General features: G+C 50.5%; 1 protein-coding gene and 1 pseudogene across 2 annotated transcripts in view; one reads left to right on the forward strand and one right to left on the reverse strand.

Annotated features, from left to right (window-relative positions):
• The window catches only part of ATCAY (ATCAY kinesin light chain interacting caytaxin), a 33,637-nt gene that overhangs the window by 1,917 nt on the left and 5,917 nt on the right, over positions 1 to 25,803 (forward strand). For both annotated transcript variants that reach the window (XM_070415807.1, XM_070415808.1), the window contains exons 2-10: positions 855 to 964; positions 14,714 to 14,772; positions 15,135 to 15,356; positions 16,483 to 16,668; positions 16,984 to 17,086; positions 18,124 to 18,255; positions 18,853 to 18,939; positions 22,737 to 22,835; positions 24,223 to 24,258. In XM_070415807.1, the coding sequence (XP_070271908.1) occupies positions 888 to 964; positions 14,714 to 14,772; positions 15,135 to 15,356; positions 16,483 to 16,668; positions 16,984 to 17,086; positions 18,124 to 18,255; positions 18,853 to 18,939; positions 22,737 to 22,835; positions 24,223 to 24,258 (1,001 nt within the window). In that variant the 5' untranslated portion in view covers positions 855 to 887. The remainder of the gene's footprint in view (positions 1 to 854; positions 965 to 14,713; positions 14,773 to 15,134; positions 15,357 to 16,482; positions 16,669 to 16,983; positions 17,087 to 18,123; positions 18,256 to 18,852; positions 18,940 to 22,736; positions 22,836 to 24,222; positions 24,259 to 25,803) is intronic.
• On the reverse strand, positions 4,086 to 4,230 carry LOC139011932 (small nucleolar RNA SNORA48; annotated as a pseudogene).

The raw sequence follows: 25,803 nt of genomic DNA on the forward strand, positions 1-25,803 counted from the left end.
TGAGTCCTACGATCCTGGATTGTTATGCCCAGAAGGTATAGATTATTTCTAGCACAACTCTTTCATTTACAAACAGGGAAACTGAAGCCGGGAGAGGTGAATGGCCTGAGAGTCTGCCATCCCCCAGGTTATACCCAAATTCAATCTCACTCAGCAGCTGGCTCTGCTCCCAGACAGCCCAGCACTTAGGCCATCATCCAGAGTGCTGTGTCCCCCCTGCCCCTGCCCTCAGCCTGCTCCTAGAACAAGAAAAACAAAACTGGCATTTTGTGGTTGGTAATAGTTATGATCCTGACTCCCAACCCCAGTCACTTTCCACACTGCCTTCGTTGCTAACCCCTCAGGTCAGCAAGTTGTCAAGATTTTCTTCTTTGGGTGGGGGTGGGGGGGATAAAGGGGCAGTGTAGGTGGCCTGGAGCAGATAGAGATGAGTTGGAGAGATGGGTTGGGGTTGCCCAGGTCCTGTTTAAAAGTGTCAATCCCAGCAAGGAAGCTTAAGTATATTAGTCATCAACACTTTAGTATAAATGAGTTTAATTGCTTTATGGCTTCCCAGTTGAAGACTAAGATAATGAAAGAGTGATGAGCCCTGGGGAAGGTGGATTTCAGAGCCTGTAGCTGGAGCCCCAGTCTCTCACCTGGATTCAAACCCCAGACCCACATGGGTGTTCTTAGATCTCTATGCTTCTGTTTTATCACCTGTGAAACGGGAAGCCTCATGAGGCTAGGCAGTGATTCAGTAAAACAATGGGCGCAAGAGCTCTTTGCAGATGAATCTGAAATGCTGAGCATGGGTGAGGGGTTGTTATGATGATGATTGTCCAGTAAAACCTCCATCCGTGGCTCTCCTTCAGAACTCATCCCTGCTTCAAGCCACACTTGATCCCATGGGGACAACAGAAGCCACACTCCGGATGGAAAACGTGGATGTGAAGGACGAATGGCAGGATGAAGGTCTTCCCAGGTACAGCTCCCCAGGTCTCTGTGTCAGCCGTGGAGGGCGTGGGCCCAGCACTTCTCCCCGGTGGGGGCGCGGGAGAACTGCCTGTTGACCAGGCCAGGCCCACAATGAATATTTGCTACATTATTTAAGATTGATTTCCACCCTACCCCCTACCCCTAAAAAGCTCCCATTTCCACACTATTTTGAGAATTCTAAACATTCTTGCAAACCCATTTCATGGACTATTATAATAGTCTTACCTGGGTTCCCATGAATCGGGTGATGTGTATTTTTACCTGCAGCAGTCAGAGGGACTGTGTCATACCCCTGCTTAAACCCCTGGGGCAAATGCCCATCCCACAGGGAATCCGGGGTTCGGCCTCCGCCTGCTTCTTTGAGCTTACTGCCGTCGCTATCTGTCCCCTTCATGCCCCTCCAGCCCCAGTAGCTTCCTTCCAGTTCCTTACCCGTATCTGGCTGCCTCTGACTTTCAGACTTAGCACTGGCTGTTCCTTCTGCCTGGAACACTCATGCCTCCCCAAACACCCATGCCTCCCTCATCTCCTTCAGGTCTCTGCCCACAGGCCACCTGCTCAGAGAGGACCTCCTGGCCCCTTTATTGCCCTCTCCCAAGTTCCTGAAGAATGGCACCCAAAGATACCCACATCCTAACACTGAAACCTGAGAATGTTCCCTTCGTGGCAAAAGGCACTTTGCAAGTGTGATTAAGTTAAGGATCTTAAAATGGGGAGATGATCCTGGGTTATCCAGGTGGACCTTATAAGAGGGAGGCAGAAGGAGACTTGGCTATGGAAGTAGGAGCTATGACGATGGAAGTAACAGATGGGAGTCATGGGAGGAAGGGGCCATGAACCAAGGGATGCAAGCACCTCTGGAAACTGGACAAAGCAGGAAACAGACTCTCCCCTGGAGCCTCCTGAAAAAACTAGCCCTGCTCACACCTTGCCTTTAGCCCAGTGAAACTGATTTCATACTTACTCCTGGCCTCTAGCATCATAGGAGAATACACTTGTGTTGGTTTAAGCCACGAAGTTTGTGGTAATTTGTTATAGCAGCTGTAGGAGACCCATACTATCTACTACACTAATTATTTTATATATTTCTCTTTTTTTAAAGTCCATTCCCCCAAAGGGAACTCTGTGAGAGCAGGGGTCTTTGATTTGACCACTGCTGTATGCTAGCACAAGGACAGAACCTGGCATACAGTTGGTGTTCAATAGATAGGATGAATGAATGACAGTCACCGAAAGGAATAAAAACAAGTAGGAAGAAAGCCCTGAGCCGCATCCACTGCTGACATGCAAGAACCACCAGGCCTCCTTCTCTCTCTCTCTCTCTCTCTCTCTCTCTCTCTCTCTCTCGTTTTCTCCTCCAGCGAGGCGTTGCTTGCATAACACAAATCTTTAGCACAGGCTCCCCTATTTCATTGTTTGGATACAACCACTCATTTCCCTCCCCCTTTAATGCAAGGACTTTACCCCCAGGAGGTGATGACCAAGAGTTAGTTATATAACCACCTGGGAAGGAACAAAGAGACTGAGCGTGTTCACCCTGGAAGAGAGTTTGAAGAGGTTCTCCAGCTCCAGAAATCTGTTGCCAAGGGCTCTGAGGGCAGAAACTAGGCTGGTGAACCACAGGCATGAAAGGGACGCAGGTTTGACTCCAACAAAATATGTGCCTCAAATGGTCCGAGATACGCTTTTTACAACTGGTCCCGTTCAAAAGGTAGACGGGCTTGTGGGAGAGGTCCTGGGCTCCCTCTCGACTGTGTCCAAGAGGAAGCTGCGATGTGGAGGGCGTGAGCCCCAGCTGAACTTGAATTTAGCCTCTCCCAAGGCTAGTCAGTTTCAGTCTATATTTTGCACAGGTGTGTGTGGATCTTTATAGCGAGAGTGGCCAGTTCTCAGAAGAGCTGAGATCTCTTGTCTACTCAGTACCGTCGTCTGTAGCAGTTTGTCTCCAGGAATAGAAGTATTTTGGGTAAGAGATGGCCACTGCATTAGGACCAGCCTCCTGCCCTTTCACCTTTAGAATGTTCTTTCCTCTCCACACTCCCTCCTAGAAGGCTTTCTCTTCAACTCTATAAGGTAGGGAGTGCTAATGCCTGGGGAAGGGGTCTCCAGACACCCAGACTTGGCAGTTTGGGCAAATTAAGGATTGTTTTCTAGCAAGGAAGTCCTGATGTCGTTAAAAAGACTCTAGCCCGGCCAGTGTTGCTCAGTGGTTGAGCGTCAACCTATGAACCAGGAGGTCACGGGTTTGTATACCCGGTCAGGGCACATGCCCAGGTTGCAGACTCAATTCCCCAGTAGGGGGCATGCAGGAGGCAACCGATCAATGATGCTCTCTCATCACTGATGTTTCTATCTCTCTCTCCCTCTCCCTTCCTCTCTGAAATCAATAAAAATATATTTTAAAAAAATAAAATAGAGCCCTAGCTGGTTTGGCTCAGTGGATAGAGCATCAGCCTGCGAACTGAAGGGTCCTCAGTTTGATTCCAGTCCAGGGCACATGCCTGGGTTGCAGGCTCAATCCCCAGTGGGGGTCATGCAGAAGGCAGCCAATTGGTGGTTCTCTCTCATCATTGATGTTTCTATCTCTCTCTCCCTCTCCTTTCCTCTCTGAAATCAATAAAAACAATATTTAAAAAAGTAAAATAGAAAGGTTCCCAAATGGACAGGAAGTGGCTTTGAGAGCAGTCACTTGCTCCTGTTTCGGGGGAGGGGTCTGTTTCCTCCCCCATAAAAAGTGGGATCAGATGGGGTGATTGCAGTAGGTTCCTTCTAGCACCAAATGTCCGGGTTCCGATGGGTCTTCGATCGGTCTTAGCATCTCTGGCCTCTGCTGAGACCAAAGCACTCCTGGGCCTGGACTTTGAGAACCTTCTGATTCAAACCCCAACAGGCTTGCTCAGCCACCTTGGGCAACTCTTCAAGCATCTTTGAGCCTCAGTTTTCCTATCTGTAAAATAGGGGCAATCATCCCTGGCTCAGGAAGTTGTGAGAACTCCATGAGGTGTGTGGGGCTGGATGGTTAAGATGGGCTGTCTAAATGATGAGGGCTGCCCAGAGTCATTGTCACCCTCAGTATTATTCCTATTAGGTTTTTTTGTTTTTGTTTTTTATGTGCCTCAGGCATGAAACAGCTCTGGCCACCAACACAGGCATCAAGCTAGGATGAACTAAGGGCTGTACATCCGCTTTGCCCCTGACTGATATAAGAGCAACACCACCAAACAGGTGTCTCCTTGCCCATTGCCAGGGGGTCCTGTTAGGTTTTATAAAAATATATATTTGAGCCCTAACCGGTTTGGCTCAGTGGATAGAGCATTAGCCTGTGGACTGAAGGGTCCCAGGTTCAAGGGCATGTACCTTGGTTGCAGGCACATCCCCAGTAGGTAGTGTGCAGGAGGCAGCTGATCGATGTTTCTCCCTCAACGATGTTTCTAACTCTCTATCCCTCTCCCTTCCTCTCTGTAAAAAATCAATAAAATATATTAAAATTTAAAAAAAAAAAAAATATATATATATATATATATTTGATTGATTTCAGAGAGGAAGGGAGAAGGAGAGAGAGATAGAAACATCCATGATGAGAGAGAATCATCGATCATCGATTGGCTGCCTCCTGCACATCCCCGCTAGGGATCAAGCCTGAAATCTGGGCATGTGCCCTGACCAGAAATAGAACCATGACCTCCTTGTTCATAGGTCAGTGCTCAGCCACTGAGCCATGCCAGTCGGGCTTTTCCTAGTTGTTTGTGTCTTGTTCACTCTAGTACCTTTTCCTGCCCCCACTCCCAATATTTTAAAAGATAGCCCCTTTCGAAAGTGCTGTGGAGACAAAAATGGGGCTGGTGGCAGTTGCAAGTGTGAATTTCAAGTAAGTTTCCCCCAGCTGCAGAGGGTCCCTCTCTCTTTTCAGCAGTTCAGTGTTTGCAATAGAGTGGCCTCGCTGTGCAGCCCTGCGTGGTGAGGGGGCCTTGCCAAGGCTGTCTTCCTCATTCTGGAAGAAGTGAGTGCAGCTCCTTGATGCTGCGTCCAGCTGCATTTCAACATAAGCACCTCTGTCTGGTGCCAGACAACCCACCATTCTATTCCTTCCAGCTCAGCGAGCCCTTCCCCAGGGCGTCTTCACGCTTCTCGCACCCACAGCCCCCTCCTGCTGCCATTACCTTGCAGTCTCTTCCTTCACTTCCTGCCCTTCTGCAGATTCTTATGGAGTCTGAGGTGAGGGCAGCCTGGGGATTGTCTATCTCACTGCCTAGTTTTCTCCTCTAATTCAGTCTAATGCTCTGCACCGACTGGACGCCCGGCCCTGGGTGAAACGCTGGGGACACGTGGAGAACAGGACAGCCACCTCAGCCCGGCCGGCGAGGCTCTGTGGTTGAGTGTCGAACCAGGAGGTCACAGTTTGATTCCCCATCAGGGCACATGCCCGGGTTGCAGGCTCGATTCCCAGTATGAGGCATGCAGAAGGCAGCCGATCAATGATTCTCTCTCATCGTTGATGTCTCTCTCTCTCTTTCCCTTCCTCTCTGAAATCAATAAAATACATTTTTTTAAAAAGGCAGCCACCCTCATAGGGTGCTCACGGTCTGGGCCAGAGACAGGCTGTCCCCTTTAACCTTACAACCCACTGAGAAATTGCAGGTGGGTTCTCGGCCCTCGGAGAGGGCCTGGGTGGGGTCTGAGCAGGTAGAGGCTGAGCATTCTAAGCCGAGAGAGCGACACGTGTAAAGGCCTTGAGGCTGCAGGAGCAGGATCGGGACTGAAGGGAGGCTGAGTGGAGAAACTGAGAACCAGGGTAGAGAAGGGCTGGACCAGGGTCTCATAGGTAAGGAGGGGCAGGGGCAGGACCAGATGTCTGACCCCAGTGGCCATGGGCTCTGGTTGTTTATAAATGTTTATTCTGCTATAGTCCTCATCTTAACACGTTAAGCGCCGTGTCAGTCACCGGTGACTGACACTGTACTTTCCGTCCGGACCGGTCAGTCACTGCTGCCGCCAGCATGTCGGTGAAATCGGATATCGCGGGCTAAACAGAAAGGAAGACAGAACAGGCTTGGCGCTTAATGTGTTAACAGAACATCTAGAAGCAGGAAGCAACCCTCGAGGCAGAGGGAACAGGATATGCCCTGGGCACTGGGGAAGGAAGACCAGGCCTGGTAAGGAGTGCAGTGTGAGAGCCCAGCTGGTACGAGGTTGGAGGGTTCACAGACGCCACCTCCTGAGGGATGCCCGGGTGAGGGGTTTTCTAAACATATGTTTTTATTGATTTCAGAGAGGATGGAGATGGGAGAGAGAGAGAGAAACATCAATGATGAGAGAGAAACAGTGATCGGCTGCCTCCAGCCTCCACCATGGGAATCAATCCTGCAACCCGGCCGTGTGCCCTGACCGGGAATGAAACCGTGACCTCCAGGTGAGGGGTTTTTATTTCACCCTGAAAGGGTGCATGCGTTTCCGGGAGCTGCCATAGCAAAGTACCGCCAACCCGATGGCTTAAGACACAGAAATGGGTTCTTTCCCGCTTCTGGAGGCTAGACATCCTAAGTCAAGGTGCCGGCGGGACCATGCTCCCTCTGAGGCCCTCATGCTCTAAGGGAGGATCCTTCCTGCCTCTTCCAGCTTCTGGTGCCGGCTGGCACTCCTTGGCATCCCACGGCTCGTGGACACGTCACTCTAACCTCGGCGTCCACCTTCACAGGGCCTTCTCCCCTGAGGGCCTGTATCCACGTTTCTTCTCCTTATAAGTACACCACTCATTGGATTCAGGGCCCCCATAGTCTAGTATGACCTCAACTTCATTCCATCTGCAAAGACGCTACTTACAAACAGGTCCCAGTCCCAGGCCCTGGGGTTAGTAACGGAGTTACCCTCCTGGGAGGACACCATTAGCGCCCACAGGGGAGGAAGCCACACCGTGTGCCCTGCATATGCAGGGGAGCCCAACCTTTTCCCTGGGTGGCCCATCGCCGAGAGCAAGCCCTACCGAGAGCCATCTGCGTCCGCCTCGGGTCCGTGGCAAGGCTTCAGCTCCGCGTAGTTTGAGGTTTTCCTGGGACTGGGGGGAGTAACAAGGTCTCGCCTGCCCGGAAAGCCGCAGCCCTGTGGCCCGGCAGGGTGGTCAGAAGCCGTGGCCTGTCCTCCAAGGAGCCCGGAGTCCTGCTGAGTCAGCTTCCCCAGTTCTCCAGCATGAGCTGGAACGTTTATTGAATATCCATTGCATTCTCTGGGCTGTGCCAGGCGCCTCAGCCTCATGACCTCCTTCCACCCCCAGGACAGCAGCCCCCCTGGGGCCTGCCTTTCTCCCCACCCACATCCTCCTTCCACTCTCCCTTCCCCACTGCTCTCTCTGCTCCTGACACCCTGGTCTGCTTTCTGATCTGTTCCTACAACTCACCGAGTTTATTCGGCCTCAGGGTGCTCGCACCTGCTGTGCCTTCCATCAGGATTGTCCTTTCCTCAGTCTTCCCATGATGCCAGCTTCTTGCCTTCAATCTCCGCTCAAAAGTCACCTGCTTGCCCTACCCGGTTTGGCTCAGTGGACAGAGCGCCAGCCTGCGGACTGAACGGTCCCGGGTTCAATTCTGATCAAGGGCACATGCCTCGGTTGCAGGCTCCTCCCCGGCCCAGCCCTGATGGGGGCGTGTGCAGGAGGCAACCAATCGATGTGTTTCTCTCACATCGATGTTTCTCTCTGTCTTTCCCTCTCTCTTCCACTCCCTCTAAAAATCAATGGAAAAATATCCTTGGGTGAGGATTAGCAGCAACAACAAAAAAGTCACCTTCGCAAGGAAGACTTCCCTGGCCACCCCTGATTGCACCCTGCCCTCCTCCTCCTTCATCTTGCTTATTTCCCTTGTTGCAACTATCTGCTTTGTTCATCTGTTTATTTACTTGATCATCATCTTCTTTCCCTTTTGTATCAATCAGGGTTCTTAAGAAAAAAACACAGAACCAGTTGGTTTTCATTACATATAGAATATATATTTGTATGGTTGTACTTATTATTAATTAATATATACTATTATTGTGTTTATATTATGTATGTACAATTATACATATAAGTACGTATATTTTATTCATAGTATAGATATGTTTTAACATTATTTTGTGTATATGATTGTGGATATTATATATATAATTTATTCCAAGGAATTGTCTTGATCAATTGTAGGGCTGTCAAGTCTAAAATCCATAGGGCAGGCTGGAAACTCGGGCTGGATTCAGTGCTGCAATTCTTTTTTTTTTTAACATATTTTTTTAATTGATTTCAGAAAGGAAGGGAGAGGGACAGAGAGAGAGAGATAGAAACATCAATGATGAGAGAGAATCATTGATCGCTGCCTCCTGCATGCCCCCTACTAGGGATCAAGCCCGCAACCTGGGCACGTGCCCTGACTGAGAATCGAACTGTGACCTCCTGGGTTCATAGGTTCAACCACTGAGCCAAGCAAGAATTCCTTCTTCCTCGGGAAAACCTCAGACCTTTCCGTTGCATGAGGCCCACCACATTGTTGAGGACAGCCTCTGACTTAATGTCCATGGATTATAGATTTGAACCACATCTACCTCATACCGTCCCAGCAACACCTAGACCAGCATTTGATCAGGTAACTGGGTACTGGAGCCTGGCCAAGTTGGCAGAAAGCTCCTCACAGCCCCCTCGCCCCCAAACTGTGTGTTACTATCTGAGCCCTGTACATTTCCCAGAGCCCAGGCACCTAATAGATTTGTGAAATTAGTGAGAAGTGGGTGCTAGCCTTATTCTCCTTTTACTGACGAGGAAAACCGAGGCTCAGAGAGAGAAGGGAACCCCCTGGCCGCAGAGCCCTGGAGAGCCTCAGAGCGATGTTTGCTCCCAGCCCTCTCAGACGTTCCCACTGTTTTACTCAGTTCCTTGGTTTCCTAGTCCAAGTCGCTGAGCAGTTAGATGCTTTCCCCACCTTGACATTTAGGCTAGATTGGTGGCCACGTAGGATCTTCATGGCCCGCCCAGGGTGGGAGGCTGAATCACATCCTGATGAGAACTGAAGACAGTGCTGGCTGCACAACTGTGCCGTTTCCTGCCAGGAGGAGTGGGTGGCCACACAGGGCTCCCTGCTCAGCGGGTGGGACATGCTCCCCAGGCCAGAGGGCCACTTCCCTATGATCCTCCTCGGGTTGATGCACATGTGCTGACTGGACACAAGGGGGCAGTAAAGGGCAACGCCTGGAATTAGCTCTGCCAACTTCATTTCAACCCGGAGGGGGTCCTCCAGTCCAGCCTCAGTTTCCTCTCCTGTGACACTGGCTTCTGCCTCCTCATATGGCTGCTGTGAGGAGCAAATGAGATCTTGCCCCGGACATTCCAACCCGGCACACAGCGAATGCCCTGTCCGTGAGGGCAAAACGTGATTCTAGCTGATTCCGGAACGGGAATTGCAGCCTCAGACGCTGAAGGGTGCCGGGCAGGCAGCGTCAAGGAGAGAAGGAGCTAGAAAATTCCGACACCCGGCTGAACAGGAGAGGCAGACAGTCAGTTCCTGGTGGTGCTTATCGCATGTAAGGGCAGATCTGATTCAAGAAAAGACAGGAAGCTAGAATGTTTGTGTCAGATCTCTGATTTAACCGCAGATTTAAAGTGTTTAAATAAATGCTGTGTTGGCTGGATGGAACCAGGGGTGGTGCATCTGCCATCAGTCTGCAATTTGGGGCCACCTTGCACATGGGCAATGTGCTTCCTGTACGCCAGGACCCTGGACCTAGTCATGAGACAGCAGCCCCGCCCCTCCCCCATGTTGAGAGCAAGGGAGGCAGCTACAGAGAAGAGGAACAGAGCAGTGTGTACATGAAATGCCTCTTTATTTATTTTTTAAATATATTTTTATTGATTTTTTTACAGAGAGGAAGGGAGAGGGATAGAGAGTTAGAAACATCAATGAGAGAGAAACATCGATCAGCTGCCTCCTGTATACCTCCCACTGGGGATGTGCCCACAACCAAGGTACATGCCCTTGACCGGAATCGAACCTGGGACCCTTCAGTCCGCAGGCCGACGCTCTGTCCACTGAGCCAAACCTGTTAGGGCATGAAATGCCTCTCTAAACCTTCTTCTGACTTTATTAGAAGCTTGCCTTTATAAAAAAAAAAATACAGTTGAGCATCGACCTCTGAACCAGAAGGTTACGATTCAATTCCCAGTCAAAGCACATGCCCAGTGTGGGGCATGCAGGAGACAGCCGATCAGTGATTCTCTCTCATCATTGATGTTTCTATCTCTCCCTTCCTCTCTGAAATCAATTAAAAATATTTTACAAGAACCAGTTGAGGTGAAATTCATGTAACATAAAATTAACCCTTTTGAATGCACGAATTAGTGGTGTTTGGTGCACTCCCATGTTATGCAGTCATCACTACTGTGTAGTTCCAAAACATTTCTATCACCCCAAGAAGGAGCCCCGTCCCCCTTAGCAGTCGCCCCACACACACACCTTCCCCGAGCCCCTGGCAACCACTAACCCACTTTCCGTCTCTAGGTGTGCCTGTTCTGGACATTTCACATAAACGAATCACATACTGGGTGGCCTTTTGTGCCTGTCGTCTCTAACTTAGCATAAAGTTTTCGAGGTCCACCCATGCTGCAGCATGAGTCCCTGCTTCCCTCCTTTTCATGGCTGCATAATATTCCATTGTGTGGCTGGGTCACACTTCATTTATTCATTCATCGATGGATAGATAACTGGGTTGTTTCCACTTTTTGGCTACTGTGAGTCGTGCTTCTGTGAACATTCAAGTATGGGTTTTCGTGTGGACGGATGTCTTCATTTTCTTAGGGCCTCTGCTCTATTTTTGACCTCCAGGAGAGCAGGGCAACATCTGATTCATCCTTTACCTCCAAAACCCATCAAAGCACCTGGAAGGGAGTGGTTACTCAAAGAACATTCAATGCGTGGTGTATGGGGAAAAGGTGGGAGGGAGGAAAAGGAAGAAGTGTGGGTAGGTTCCACCCTGCAAAGGGTACCAGGTCATCCCCTACAAGGAACAGAGGCGAGGGAAGAAAGAGTGTTTGAAAAGGAAAGGAAAGCGCATTCTACTGTCCTTCCCAGTCTAAACAGCCCCCCTTTCAGTTGAAGTGGCAGAAACGAATGAAGGCTGTATGCTCCCCAGAGTCAGCATGCCCCACAGCTATGGTCTGGGACAGCCAGTGCACGCTGCAGGTCCTTCGGCCTGGGATTGGACAGGTCCCCGGGGAGCACAGGACCTGGAGCTCGTGGGTGCAGCTCAAGCAGTCAGAGCTGTTGCTCAAAAAAACAGTCTGGTCATGACCAGAGAGACAGGTCTTATTCCACACATCTGTGCTGCATCAAGCATTAGCGGGGCACAAATGCATAGAGGGCAGCATTTTTTAAAATTGCTTTTTCTGTATATAATGAATCCTAACAATCCCACAAAAAAACTACCAACACTGATAGATAAATTCAGTAAAGTAACAGAATACAAAATAAATATCCAGAAACCTGTTGTACTTTTATATACCAATAATGAACCATCAGAAAGGCAAATTAAGAGAACCATCACATTTACAATTGCATACAAAAATACCTAGGAATGAACTTAATCAAGGAGGGGAAAGACCTGTTTTTGGAAAATTATAAGGTGCTGAACAAAGAAATTAAAGAAGATACAAATAAATGGAAGCACATGCCATGCTCGGGGGCATTGTTAAAATGTCCATACTACCCATAGCAATCTATAGATTCAACTCAAATCCTATCAGAATGCCAATAATATATTTCACAGAATGCTAACAAATAATCAAAAAATGTGTATGGAATCACAGAAGACCCCGAATAGCCATAGCAATCTTGAGACAGAACAACATTTGAGGAATCACGCTACCTGATACCAAACTATTCTGCAAGGCATAGTAATCAAAACAGCATGGTACTGGCATGAAAACAGACAGGAACATGAATAGAGAGCCCAGAAATAAACCACTCCTACGTGCTTAAGTAATATTTGACAAAGGAGGCAAGAACATACAATGAGTTAAGGCAGTCTATTCAATAAAATGGTGTTTGGTTCATTGGACAGATGCAGGCAAAGAAATGAAACTAGCCTACTTTCTTATACCATATACTAGTACAAGAATAAGCTCAAAATGGACTAACGACTATATGTAAAACTCGAAACCATAAAAACTCTAGAGGAAAACATAGGCAGTAAAATCTTTGACATTTCTATCTTTTTAGAAAATAAATTTTATTTTTATTTTTGGGCATTTCTCTTAGTAATACTTTTTTCTGATCTACCTCCTCAAGCTAGGGAAACAAAAGAAAAAATAAACAAATGGGACTACTTCAAACTGAAAAGCTTTGCAAAAGAAACCATCAATGTGCCCTGACCAGTTTGGCTCAGTGGCAAGAGCGTCGGCCTGTGGACTGAAGAGTCCCAGGTTCGATTCCGGTCAAGGGCATGTACCTTGGTTGCGGGCACATCCCCAATAGGGGGTGTGCAGGAGGCAGCTAATCGATGTTTCTAACTCTCTATCCCTCTCTCTTCCTCTCTGTAAAAAATCAATCATATATATATATATATATATATAAATAAAATATATATAAAAAAAGAAACCATCAATAAAACAAAAAGACAACCCACTGAATGGGAGAACATATTCACCAAGGATACATCTGATAAGGAGTTAATGCCCAAAATTTATTTTTTTAAAAACCCTCATACAACTCAACACCAAAAAACAAACAACCTCATTAAAAAATAGGTAAGGGACCTGAATTGACACGTCTCCAAAAAGGACATACAGATGGCCAATAGACAAACGGAAAGATGCTCAACATCACTAATCAGCGAAAGGCAAATTAAAATCACAATGAAGTATCACCTCACACCTGTCAGAATGGCTATCACCAATAAAACAGCAAACAACAAGTCTTGGCAAGGACGGGGAGAAAAGGGAACCCCTGTGCACTGTTGGTGGGAATGCATATTGGTGCAGCCACTATGGGAAACAGAATGGAGGACCCTCCATAAATTAAAAGTAGAACTGCCTGGTGGCCCAGCGATTCCACTTCTGGGTCAGTATCTGAAGAAACCCACAACAGGAATTGGAAAGAATATATGCACTCCTATGTTCGTTACAGCATTATTTACAGTAGCCAAGGTATGGAAGCAACTTAAGGGGCCATTAACAAACAAGTAGATAAAAAAGTAGTGGTACATGTATCTATAATGGAATATTACTTGGCCATAAGAATGAAATCTTATCATTTGTGACAGCATGGATGGACCTAGAGGATATGGCGCCAAGTGAAAGAAGTCCGTCAGAAAAAGACAAATGCCATGCGATTTCACTTGTATGTGGAATCTAATGAACAATATAAAGGAATAAATAAAACAGAAACAGACTCATAGATACAGAGAACAGACTGATGGGTGTCAGAGGGGGATTGGGTGGGGGGCTGGGTGAAAAGGGAGAAGGTATTGAGAAGTACATATTGGTACTTACAAATAGTCATAGGGATGTACAGTACAGCTAGTCAATAAAACGGCATAAATACCTGTTAGAAGTTTTCTATTTCCAGAAAAGTTGCACCAATAGTACAGAAGGGTTCCATATACCCACACCCAGTTCCTCCTATGATTAACATCTTAAATCAGGCTGGTACTTTTGTTACAGTGAATGGACCAGCGTTGATACATGATTCATGACTTAAGTCCACAGTTTATTTATTCAGATCCATAGTCCTTTTCTCCTAATATCCTTTCTCTGCCCAGAAGCCCACCCAGGATCCCAGGTAACATTCAGTCCTCACATCTCCATAGGCCCCTCTGGGCTGTGACATTTTCTCAGACTGTCCTGGTTTGGGGTGACTTTGACAGGTTTTGAGGAGGACAGGTCAGGGATTTTGTGGAATATCCCTAAATTGGGGGTTTGTCTGGTGTTTTTCTCATGACTAGACCAGGGTGATGGGTTCTGAGAGGAAGACCCCACAGTGAAGGGCTCTTCCGTCCCCTCATAACCAGGGTCACGTGTCAGCAAGTCTTACCGCTGTTGACGCTGAGCTGAGCCCCTGCCTGAGGGTGTGGGTCAGGCTTCTCCACTGCAGAGTCCCTCAGTGCCCTTCTCATGCTGTCCTCTTGGGAAAGAAGTCACTCTGTCCAGCCCACAGCAAAGCGCAGGGAGCTATTCTCCATCTCCTGAGGGCAGGGTATCTACATACATTATTTGGAATTTTTCTGTGCAGATAAGTTGTCTCTTCTCCCCTATGTTTATTTAACCAGTCATTTCTTTAGACCCATATGGTCTCATGGACATTTTATTTTACTCTTTGGCTTACAAGCCAAATAACTGCCCAGCGTTGGCCGTGGAGAGCACTTCCGGTTGACTGCCATGTCCACTGGAAAACTTCTTGCTGCATCTAAGCTCTGCAGCCACCCCCTGAAGAATGTGGCTTATATCCCAGAGCGTGTAAAACCGGGTGACCCCGGACGAGACCCGCCCTCTCTCTCAGCTTTGGCTTTCCCTAATGGAAAGACAATATCCATTCTGTTCTCTGCAGGGAGCCCTCCGGCACCGGGGCGCTCTGATTTTCTGTGCTAATGCACAGATGTGTTTGTGCCAACGATTCCCAGAGCTAAACGGGTGTTGCTGTTATTGTTGTTGTTGTTTTTGTCTGCACCCCCTGCTCTGGTTGCTGGATTTTCGGTGCCTGGTGATCGATGCCCCTCCTGGCTGGGTTCCCAGGCCACTCCGGGAAGAGACGGGGATGGACGCGCTTGGCAGCCCAGCAGAGGACACGTCCTGTGAGTTTCCACACGTGCAGCAAGGGGTGCTCTGCCCGAGACTGTAGACATGCCAGCGACTGTGACTCCTGAGTGGCACGCCAGGAAAGGGGGTGGTCCTGCTCCGAGGCCTGCAAGGAAAGCAGCTGTGGTGGGCGGGAGACATGTGGGCACCGTCATGAAGTCGGCACAGCGGTGCTGCTGAGTGTCCTTGAGCTGGTTACTCAACCTCTCTGTGCTTCCAGTTTCTCATTTTCTAAATATAGAAAGTGAGCCTATCACACAATGGGGTGCAGCTCCCACCGGGTCAGGAAGTGGAGAGGAGGAGAAAAAAAGAAAAAGCACCTGTTTTGTTTTGTTCCTGTTTTCCTGTTTCCCCACAGCCCCTCCCAACACGCTGAACTTCAATGGAGCCCACCGCAAGCGAAAGACACTGGTCGCCCCGGAGATCAACATCTCCCTGGACCAGAGCGAGGGCTCCCTGCTGTCGGACGACTTCTTGGACACCCCCGATGACCTGGACATCAACGTGGATGACATCGAGACCCCCGATGAGACGGACTCGCTGGAGTTCCTGGGGAACGGCAATGAGCTGGAGTGGGAAGGTGAGTGAGCTTGGGGATTGCTCACGGCACCTGCCTGGCCCCCGGTCGCACTCAGCTGCCCTACTGGCTTCCGGGGCCAGCTTGGTAAGCAATTCCTCCATCCCTGCAGGCTCGGGTAGGGCAGGTTCCCCAACTCAGGGCTCACGGGGCACCCCAGATCCTCCTGCCCCTGCAACTCCATGCATGTTTTTCTTGTAAACTTGGGTTTTTCTAGGGGAACGTGGTTCTCAAAGCTGACGGAGACCAAAAGAAAGTGCCTCCGGCTGACCCCACGCGTGTTCGTGGGGCATTTACTCAGGAGCAGGTCTCACCTGTGACGTGGGGTGTGGAGGGAATACGGCAGGAAGAGAGGGTGCCCGCCTGCACGACGCTGGTCAGAAACAGACCCTAGGTAATGAGAGAAAGGAGTGTGAGGTCGTAGCAGCTGGTCACCTAAGGGAGGTGAAGGCCTGGGTCAGGTGTCTCACTTGAGGGGTGATTCTGTCCCCCAAAGAACACTGGGCAATGTTTGGTGACATCTGTGGAGACCAGGGGTGCTGCTCAACACCACACAGTGCCCAGGACAGCCCCCGCCCCCAGAGAATGATCCAGGCCCTAATACCCTAAATGCTCAGGGTGAGACCCCTTGAGCTGGGGGAGCTGAGTGTGGGGGACTCCTTTGGAAGGGTGGTCAGGACAGGTCTCTCTGAGGGGATGTTAGTTGATCTGACATCTCAAGACAAAAGCACAGGTCAGGTCAGAAAGACTGCCATGGCGGTGGCCACGGGAATAGAATCAGAGCCGCAGAACCTGCTGGGTGGGTGTGGAATATAAAAGGAGGAAGGAGCCAGTGGTGATGCCTGGGGTTGGTGGGGGCCGAATCACTCCCCGGGCTGACGGCCTGACACCCACCCTGGGCACGTTCCTGTGTGCCATGGCTTGAAAGAAAGTTATTTGGGTGTGACTTTCTGACGACCCGGTCCCTCATTTTTCCCAGCCGCCTCAGGCTAACACTGTTGGTGAGCGAAGTAGAGGACAAGTGTTTTGCCTGTGGCCTGGGGAGAGAGGTGGGGGCCCTGCGGCCATGGGCAGCAGAGGGAGCTGGGAGAGGCTGGGACGAGACATCAAACTCAGGCGTCCCTTCCAGATGACACCCCCGTGGCCGCTGCCAAGAACATGCCGGGGGCCAGCGCGGATCTGTTCGGGGACGGCACGGCTGAGGACGGCAGTGCCGCCAACGGGCGCCTGTGGCGGACGGTGATCATCGGAGAACAAGAACATCGCATTGACCTGCACATGATCCGGCCCTACATGAGGGTGGTGACCCACGGAGGTGAGGCCGCACCCCTCGGGCCCCCTCCTGACTCCAGCTGGGCAACTGGAGCCCCCTCAGTGGCCGTGTCTGAACCCCAGCCTCTTCAGGAGCCACGGGGATGCTAAGCTCTCGTCTCTGGGTGGGTGGGTGGGGGTGAAACTTGCATGAGGATGAGCCATGGATGCCGGGTGCACATTGGGGGTGCCTAGGAGGATGGCTGGCGTTCCCTACCAAAGGCAGGACAGGTCAGGGGCCTGGGGCGGCTCAGAGCTTAGAGCTCAGCGAGGGCTCTGCCCGTCTCTGCCCGGGCACTCACTGGCGGCCTCTCCCCAGGGTACTATGGTGAAGGTCTCAGTGCCATCATCGTCTTCGCCGCCTGCTTCCTCCCAGACAGCAGCTCTCCCGACTACCACTACCTCATGGAGCACCTCTTCCTGTAAGTGGCCACCGGCTGCACCCCGCCCCCCGACATTCCTGAGGGCCCCAGCAGTGGGCTGGACCAGGCTGTGAGAACCACGTTGGGAGGGGGCTCTGCCTGGCACCAGGCAGGGGCTGGGCCACCAGCAGACCCGGATCTGAGTTCCCTGCTCACCCACTGGGCCTCATCGGTGCAATCATGATCGTCAGCGTCGCTGTCATGCATTGAGTATTCACTATGCGGCAGCCACGAGGCTGCATGCTGCATCCCTGATGACGCACTCCATCCTCTCCATAACCCTGTGGGGTGGGCGCCTCCCATTCGACGGGCAGAGTCCGAGGCACAGACAGTAAGTCACTTGCCCAAGGACACACAGGTAGCGTTTTGTTGTGACGGAGACAGGTAACACATACAAAGCACCGGGCAGATGACAGTAAGAGCTCTGTAGGTCATGATCACTCATTATCGTTATTATGAAGATTCCCTTCTTACACAGCAGGGCTTGGGTGCCAGGTGGGCCAGAGGATGAGGAGGTACCTGTGGGAGGTCAGCATGGGAAGTGGCCTGAGAGACCAGGGAACCCAGTCTCCCAATTACAGACGGGAAAGGAGAGGCTACGAGAGAGGAAAGGATTTTTCTGAAATCCCTCAGAGAGAGATAGAGCCAGGAGGGACCCAGGTCCCTAACATCTGGTGCCATGAGCTACCCTCTGTGGGTGCCTGTTCCCCAGCTATATCTGGGGCTATTGAGTCCCATCCCCAGAATTAGTGGAGATAATGCACATCAGTGAAGTCGTGCGTATAAAGCATGGCACATAGTAAGTGCTCAATTAAATAGTAACTACTGTGATCATTATACTCACAGACACAAATTTGGGGTGGGCTGGTGTTAATCACATCCACACACACACACACACCCCTGGAGTGTGGCTGGCGAAGCTGGGGCCGGGGGTGGCAAAGGGAGCAGGTGCCACAGGTGTCCAGCCCCAGGACCTGGGGCTTTCTAACTCGGGATCGCTCTCACGGGGTCCCCTGTCCTCTGTGCCCTGGGACCAGGTACGTCATCAGCAGTTTGGAACTCCTGGTGGCAGAGGATTACATGATCGTGTACCTGAATGGTGCCACCCCCCGGCGGAGGATGCCGGGCATCAGCTGGCTGAAGAAGTGCTACCAGATGATCGATAGAAGGTGAGGGGGAGGGGCGGGGCCCACCTCCGGTGCAAGGGGACCCCGAGCAGGGCTGGTTCCAGAGGGAGACTCTGGGGCCCTGAGGGAGCATCTGCTCCGTGCTCCCCCAGCTTCCAGTGGTCGCCGGCAAGCCTTGGTGCCCCCTGGTTTGTAGATGCATCACCCCAGTCTCTACCTTCATCTCCACATGGCATCTCCCTGAGTGTGCGTCTGTGTCTTCAATTTCCTCTTTTCTCAAGGACGCCACTCATCATGTATTAGAGGCCTACCCTGCTCTGGTCTGACCTCACCTGGAATCGTTACATCTGCAAAGACCCTGTTTTCCAAATAGTGTCCCCTTCTCGGGACCCAGGAGTTATGGATTTGGGGGGAGAAAGGGGAATGCAATTCAGCATGACCAATGAAAATTGCTCAGACTCTAATTTAGGAGAGAGACAGCTCCGCCACTTGCAAACTCCGCCAAGGGGCTTAGCTTTCAGAGACTCTGCCTTCTCCCTGTAAGGTGGTGGTGCCCCCAGGGAGGGCGTTGGAGGCAGCCCCTCCCCCCGCAGGGCCTGCCCCAGGAGCCCATCTCGCTGCTTCTGCCTTCCCACGCAGGTTACGGAAGAACCTGAAGTCCTTAATCATCGTCCACCCGTCCTGGTTCATCCGCACTGTGCTGGCCATCTCCCGCCCCTTCATCAGGTGAGGCTGCAACCTGTGTCCAGATCCCGCGTGGGTTGTGTCTTTTATTTTTAATCTGCATTTCCCAACTTCTCTATGCTAAATAGGTATTATTAATTTAAACACTTTTCAATCACAGGTATTGTTATTAAGCGACAAACACGAGAAATAATAATCAGCTCTCCCATATTGAATGGTGGATAACTTTTAACTTTTAACCCTGAGATGCTGGTGTCATCGTGTACATTTCAGGGATGAGTAAACTGAGGCTCAGAAAGGTCCAGGAACTCGCCCAGACTCACACAGCAAGGTCACTAGCCCACCACACTCCCCAGGAGGGAACCCAGCTCCGTTCACTCCAGAATTTGTGGGGAAGCCATTAGAGGGTCTGACCTACTCCTGGCCAATCATTCAATGAACCAACACGTGAAACGCCCCCCTCTTGGGATCGATGATTTACCAAAAGGACTCACAGGACTCAGAAAAGCTGCTATACCCATGGTTCCGGTTTATTACTGCGAACGGATGAAGATTAAAATTGGCAAAGGAAACGGGTGCACACGGGAGTCTAGGAGAAACCGGAAATGAGCTTCCAGTGAGCCCCTCCCGGTTGTGCCAAAAGCCCCGATTCTCCCAGCAAGCACATGTGACAACTAGGAAGCTCACCCTGGTGTCCAGGTTTTTACGGGGCTCAGCCACACGGGAACGGAGCACCGGGTGGCCGAACCTACTCGGTCTTCAGCGACTCCAGAGATCAAATTGACATGACGTGGCTCAAGGCCCCCACCCTAAACCACACCGTTAGCATAGACTAGACGGCAGGCTTTGAGGCCCCAGGTCACCTAAGACACTCTTACCAGGCAGGACAATCCTCAGCTTACAGGTGATCTCCCACGAGTACCAAGAGCCAGCTCTTTCCTTGCAATGTGCAGGGTTTGGGTCCTCCAAGCCTGCTAGGTTCGCCCTCTGCTGCACAATATAGAAGCACCTGGAAAAACAGAGCAAGGAGACCCAAATTTACATGCCGTAGTCAATTACATGCAAACTGAGTGTACATTTAACTTAATATCATGCCAAACACTGAACTGAGTCACGATCCTCCTTCATTTCCACATTCCCAACTGAGGATCTGTGATGCGTTTCAGAGTCGGGCCCAGCCCGGCCAGCGTGGCTCAGTGGTTGAGCGTGGACCTAGGAACCAGGAGGTCACGGTTCGATTCCTGGTCAGGGCACATGGCCAGGTTGTGGGCTCCATCCCCAGTGTGGGGCGTGCAGGAGGCAGCTGATCCATGATTCCCTCTCATCGTGGATGTTTCTATCTCTCTCTCCCTCTCCCTTCCTCTCTGAAATTAAAAAAAAAAAGAGTCGGGCCCATACTTTGCCTTGAAGGATTTGCAAGGAGGCGACTTCAGGCGCTCTGTGCTCAAGGACTCGTAATAGTGAAAGCAGGCGAATAATGCACTAACTATGGATCCTTTGTGCTCATGATGAACCCACTGGACAAAACGGTGAACACGCACGTCGGCCTAACAGAACGGCGTTCTGGCCTCCATATCCCATCACCCAAGGCAGACCATTCCCTCACTCTTGGTTGCTATTCCCATGGAAAATTGTGAGGATCTTGTTTCGAGCTTTCACAGAAAGAAGAGGGGAGAGGGGAGGAAAATGCACTTCTCCTTTTGAAAGCTGAGGAAAGTGGCCCTGGCCAGTGGCCCCGTTGGTTGGACATGAGCTGGGGCACTACAAGGTTGCAGGCGCGATTCCCGATCAGGGCCTGGGCTTCGGGCTCGATCCCCAGAAGGGCATGCAGGAGGCAGCCAATCTGTACTCTCGCATCGATGTTTCTCTCTCCCTCTTCCTTCCTCTCTCTCTAAAAGTCAATTTTAAAAATCTGTAACAGAAAAGCTGAGGAAAATGGAGGCCAGTTCTGACCTGCAGTCCAACCCCGAGGTTCTGTGATTGTATCTCCAAGAAAACCCCCGTGTGTTCCATGCTAATCGAAGGTTGGGGATGTGCTGCCACTGACCTGGAATTCTCCCTCGTGATAGTGCTCCCCCCTCTCCTCCCGCCCCAACATGAGTCAGAAAGCTCAGCTCACAGCAGAGATAGGGGTATCTGTTTCCAGTGATGGGCATGGTGGGTGTGACCACACCCTCATGACGTAAGTTTTGCCTGTATTTATAGACCGGTACTCAGAGCAGCAGGTGTTGGCTCTGAGCACCACAAAGAAATCCTTCCTAACAAATCCAGTCAGTCCGCCCTGAGCCTGCGGAACCCGGGCATATTCAGGCACAGAGCAGACGACCCGGTGAGACAGGTGGGGACACGATTCCTGCCCTGGTCTGAGACTCGCTCTCTACCTGTTCACCCTTAACCTCTGTCACGCCCACTGGAGGGAGGCCTCGTGCTGTGAGAATAATTTTTTTACTAAAAAAAAAATGCATTTGACCTGCACGAAAGCAGTGGGCGTTGTTCATTCCAGTACACAAGGCTGCTTTGTGACTGCCCATGGGAAAAATCTGTCTTCCCAATCATTTCCCATTGGCCTCTGCGAAGAAACTGCTTTATTTTTCCCTTGTAGGCACTGTGAGCTGCAGAACTCATCGCTGAATGCCAGAAAGCTTGAGCTGAATTTTTGTCTAATCTCTAAAAATAGATATAAATCTTCTTGACACTCTTGTAGACGTTTCGCTGTATCTTTCCTTTTTAAAAAAACAAAACAAAACATGTTTTTATTGATTTCAGAGAGGAAGGGAGAGGGAGAGAGAGAGAGAAACATCAATGGTGAGAGAGAATCAAGCCCGCAACCCAGGCATGTGCCCTTGATCAAATTCGAACCTGGGACCTTTCAGTCCTCTATCCACTGAGCCAACTCAGCCAGGGCATAGCTTTCCTTTTTTATTATTACTTATTTTCTTCTGTTTATTTTTAATTTTTAAATTTATTATTTTTTTATTTAGCAAACTTTTTAAAAATAATTTTTATTGATTTCAGCGAGGAAGGGAGAGAAAGAGATAGAACCACCAATGATGAGAGAGAATCATTGATGGCTGCCTCCTGCACACCCCCCACCAGGGATCGAGCCCGTAACCCTGGCATGTGCCCTTGACCAGAATCCAACCCGGGACCCTTCAGTCCGCAGGCCGACGCTCTATCCACTGAGCCAAACCAGCTGGGGGCTGTTTTCTTCTTGTTGTGCTGTTGTATTCTCTTGGCCTTACATTTCTCGTTGTTAAAAACTTTTCTTTTCCCTGGAAAAAAGTGTATTTTCCATATCACCAAGACTAGATTTGAGTTGAAAAAATATTTTTAATAACCGTGAGTTCAAAGCAGCGTATGGTGACCACGCACAGCCTAGTCCCGAGAGCCTGAGTCCGGGCTTGGACAGGAGGAAGCCGTTCATCCCGAAAGAATGGAGGGTGATCAGCAGCCCCACGTGTGCCTTCCCGTGCCCCGATGACGACTGGTGTCCCCAGCAGGGGCCAGAGCGCCAGGAAAGCATCCCTGGGAGAATGAACGCAGAGGAGCAGTTCTTAGGTGGACGAGGATACTTAGTCTGTTAGAACCTCTTGCCTCTTTGCTTCCTTTAAACAAATGCTTAGTGGGGATCAGGGCCGGGACCCCTCTCCTCTTGCCAGGGAGCCCCCAGGCCTTGCTCTGTCCACCCCACTAGGGTAGAGGGTGGAGCCTGGCACTGGGTGGGGAGGGAGATTTGAGCGTAGTGCTTAGGGCCTCCTCGAGTTGGGTTATGCGTGCCACCCTGTCTGCCATCGCTCCTTCTGGCTCTGGGTAACCACCCCGTCTCCTCCTCCTGGCAGCGTCAAATTCATCAACAAGATCCAGTATGTGCACAGCTTGGAAGAGCTGGAGCAGCTCATCCCCATGGAGCACGTGCAGATCCCAGACTGCGTGCTACAGTGAGTGTCCCCATGCCCTGTGAGTGCCCCACCTGCATCCTCAAGGCCCCCAGGCTCCTCAGGTTCCCACTCAGCTGCCCAAAACCGGACGTGAGCGGGAGAGCAGCAGGACGGAGGGCATCAGTGAAACAAACACGTGTGAAATTAGGAAGTACAGTGGGCCTGGGGACCTAGTGCGGGGCCGGGCCAGTAAGCTGCAGCCCAAAGCTTGGTTTTATAAATAAAGTTTTATCAGCACACAGCCACACCCACTTATTAACAGATAGTCTAGGGCAGTGGTCGGCAAACTCATTAGTCAACAGAGCCAAATATCAACAGTACAAGGATTGAAATTTCTTTTGAGAGCCTAATTTTTTAAACTTAAACTATATAGGTAGGTACATTGTTATTAACTTACTTAGGGTTCTCCTAAGCTGGCCTTTGCTAAAAACGTCCTCAATCTGATTGAGGTCCGTTCGCTGAGGTCAACCCCTTCCAACTCTCCCATCCACACTCGTCTTGTATACTTGTTTCGTCTATCTCCTTTCATTCATCCTCTCTATATGTCCAAACCATCTCAACATACCTTTCTCAATCCCCGACACTACATCTTCTTTCACTCCACAACGTTCCCTAAAATTAACTTAATAAACTTTACTTAAAGTTTTTTTTTTTTTAAATATATATTTTATTGATTTTTCACAGAGAGGAAGGGAAGGGGATAGAGAGTTAGAAACATGGATGAGAGAGAAACATCCATCAGCTGCCTCCTGCACACCCCCTACTGGGGATGTGCCCGCAACCAAGGTACATGCCCTTGACCGGAATCGAACCTGGGACCTTTCAGTCCGCAGGCCGACGCTCTATCCACTGAGCCAAACCGGTTACGGCTACTTAAAGTTTTAAGTCAACTTTGCACTGTCTGTGCTCGCCCGCACGTGGTATTTTGTGGAAGAGCCACACTCAAGAGGCCAAAGAGCCACATGTGGCTCACGAGCCGTGGTTTGCCCACCACTGGACTAGGGCTGTTTTCAAGCTACAACTGAATTGAGTTGGTGCAACCAAGACTGGCCTGCAAAGCTGAAAATAGTTACTCTCTGGCCCTTTACGGAAATGCTTTGCCCTAATGGAGGGGTGTGTTGCTTTATCACGGCACTTCCATCGCTGGGTCAGGCCAGATGTCTGCTGAGTCACATCTATACCAGATGCTGGAATACATCAACAATACAGATACTCCCTGCCCTGGGGGGCTTGCAGAGCAGCTGCAGGGAACATGTAAAGGCCAGCAGGCTGTCAGCTCCGGCTGTACTTTCTGCCCTGAACCCTGGTTTACATTCAGAGCTCCCTGGGCAGTGTGCCGGCGGGGAAGGAGGGCTGTGTCTGACCTGCTGCTCCTCCTCTCTTCCAGGTATGAAGAGGAAAGGCTCAAGGCCAGGAGAGAAAGGTCTGTGCAGAGTGGCCCTGTCCGGGCGGGGTGGGGGCTGGCGCTGAGCTGGGCCTGCCTGTGGGGAGCAGCCGATGGCCTTGGCTCTGCAGGGACCAATGTCACACTAGAGGCCCTGCACTTCTCACGAGAACTTGGAGTCGGACCCGAGTCCAAATCCAGATTTCCCTACTGAGTCACAGAACGACATTAGGCAAATAAAACGTTCACAGTGGCCTTGGGGGTTACAGTGGAAAATCAGGAGCAGTGTAGCCCCTTGCAAAGCAGTGGGCTCAGGGTAATCATGATGAGAGATATCAAGGCCTCCCTTTACAGAGGAAACAGGAGCCCCACACTCACCGCAACAGACCCAGACGTGCCCACGTAATGCCTTATTGGCTCGTTTCTCATTAATTAGATCCAGTATGTCACAGACCTTCAAGACGGTTCTGGTCCCGCCCAATTGTAGAGCCCTTAGCCCATCACCTGGATACTTTCACATCCCTTGCCCCTCAAAAGCCAGGCAGGCCCAGGATACGAACAGCATCTTACAGCCCAGGTATGTGAGGCTCAGAGAGGGCAAGGTACCTGCTCATGGCCACACAGCAAGTCTGTGGGAGAGTTGGAGCTTTCAACAGGTGGAAAGCGTGTATCATTGCCTGGCTCTGGCCTAGAATCCAGGGACAGAGAGGCGACTAAGAGAGATTCCTGGTCCAGAAGTTCCTTTAAATGCATAAAGAGAGGGACACCTCACCCAGTGAGGAAAGTGGGTCCTGGCGACAGGGCAGGGTGATGTTGGCAGATGAGACACAGCGGCATTTGATAATGACAGAGGGCAGCATGGAGGCGGCGAGGCCGGAGGGCGGGCGGGGCTCACCATCCCTTGCCATTCGGGAATTTTTCCTCACTCCTCTCCTAGCTCTTCTCTCCTTCCTTCCTCCTTCCTTCCTTCCTCCCTCCCTTTCTTCGTTCATCCTGTCATTTTTTAAAAAATTTTTACATGTAGTAAAACTCACATAATGTAAAATTCATCATTTTAACCATTTTTAAGCAGTGCCGCTCAGTGGCACTAAGTACATTCACATTGCTGTGCAAACATAACCACCATCCAGCTCCCAAACTTCATCTTCCCAAACTGAAACTCTGTCCCCATAAACACTGACCTCTCCCCCAGCCCCTGGCCCCCATCAGCTACTTTGTCTCCGGGGATCTGACTCCTCTGGGGGCCTCACGTAGGGGAGTCATACTGCTGCCCACAGTGGCTGCACCACTTACCTTCCCACCAGCAGGGCACAGAGTTCCAGTTCACATCCTTGTCATAACTTGTTACTTTCTGTTTTTATGAGAGTAGGCATCTCAATGGGCATGAAGTAGAAATATGTCTTTCCTTTTTCTTTTTCTTTCCTCCTGCCTCCCGCCCTCCCCTCCTCTCTCCCTCCTTTCCTCTCTCTCTCTCTCTCTCTCTCTCTCTCTCTCTCTCTCTCTCTCAGTTGTAATCCTCCTGCCAAGCTTTAGCCATGAACAGGAATACAGACCTAACACAAGCAGGACACCCACCTTCTGGCA

This window comes from Myotis yumanensis, unplaced genomic scaffold, assembly GCF_028538775.1.
Source record: "Myotis yumanensis isolate MYYU_CA2020_CCGP unplaced genomic scaffold, mMyoYum1.0.hap1 SCAF_5, whole genome shotgun sequence".
In the NCBI taxonomy this organism is placed as follows: Eukaryota; Metazoa; Chordata; class Mammalia; order Chiroptera; family Vespertilionidae; genus Myotis; species Myotis yumanensis.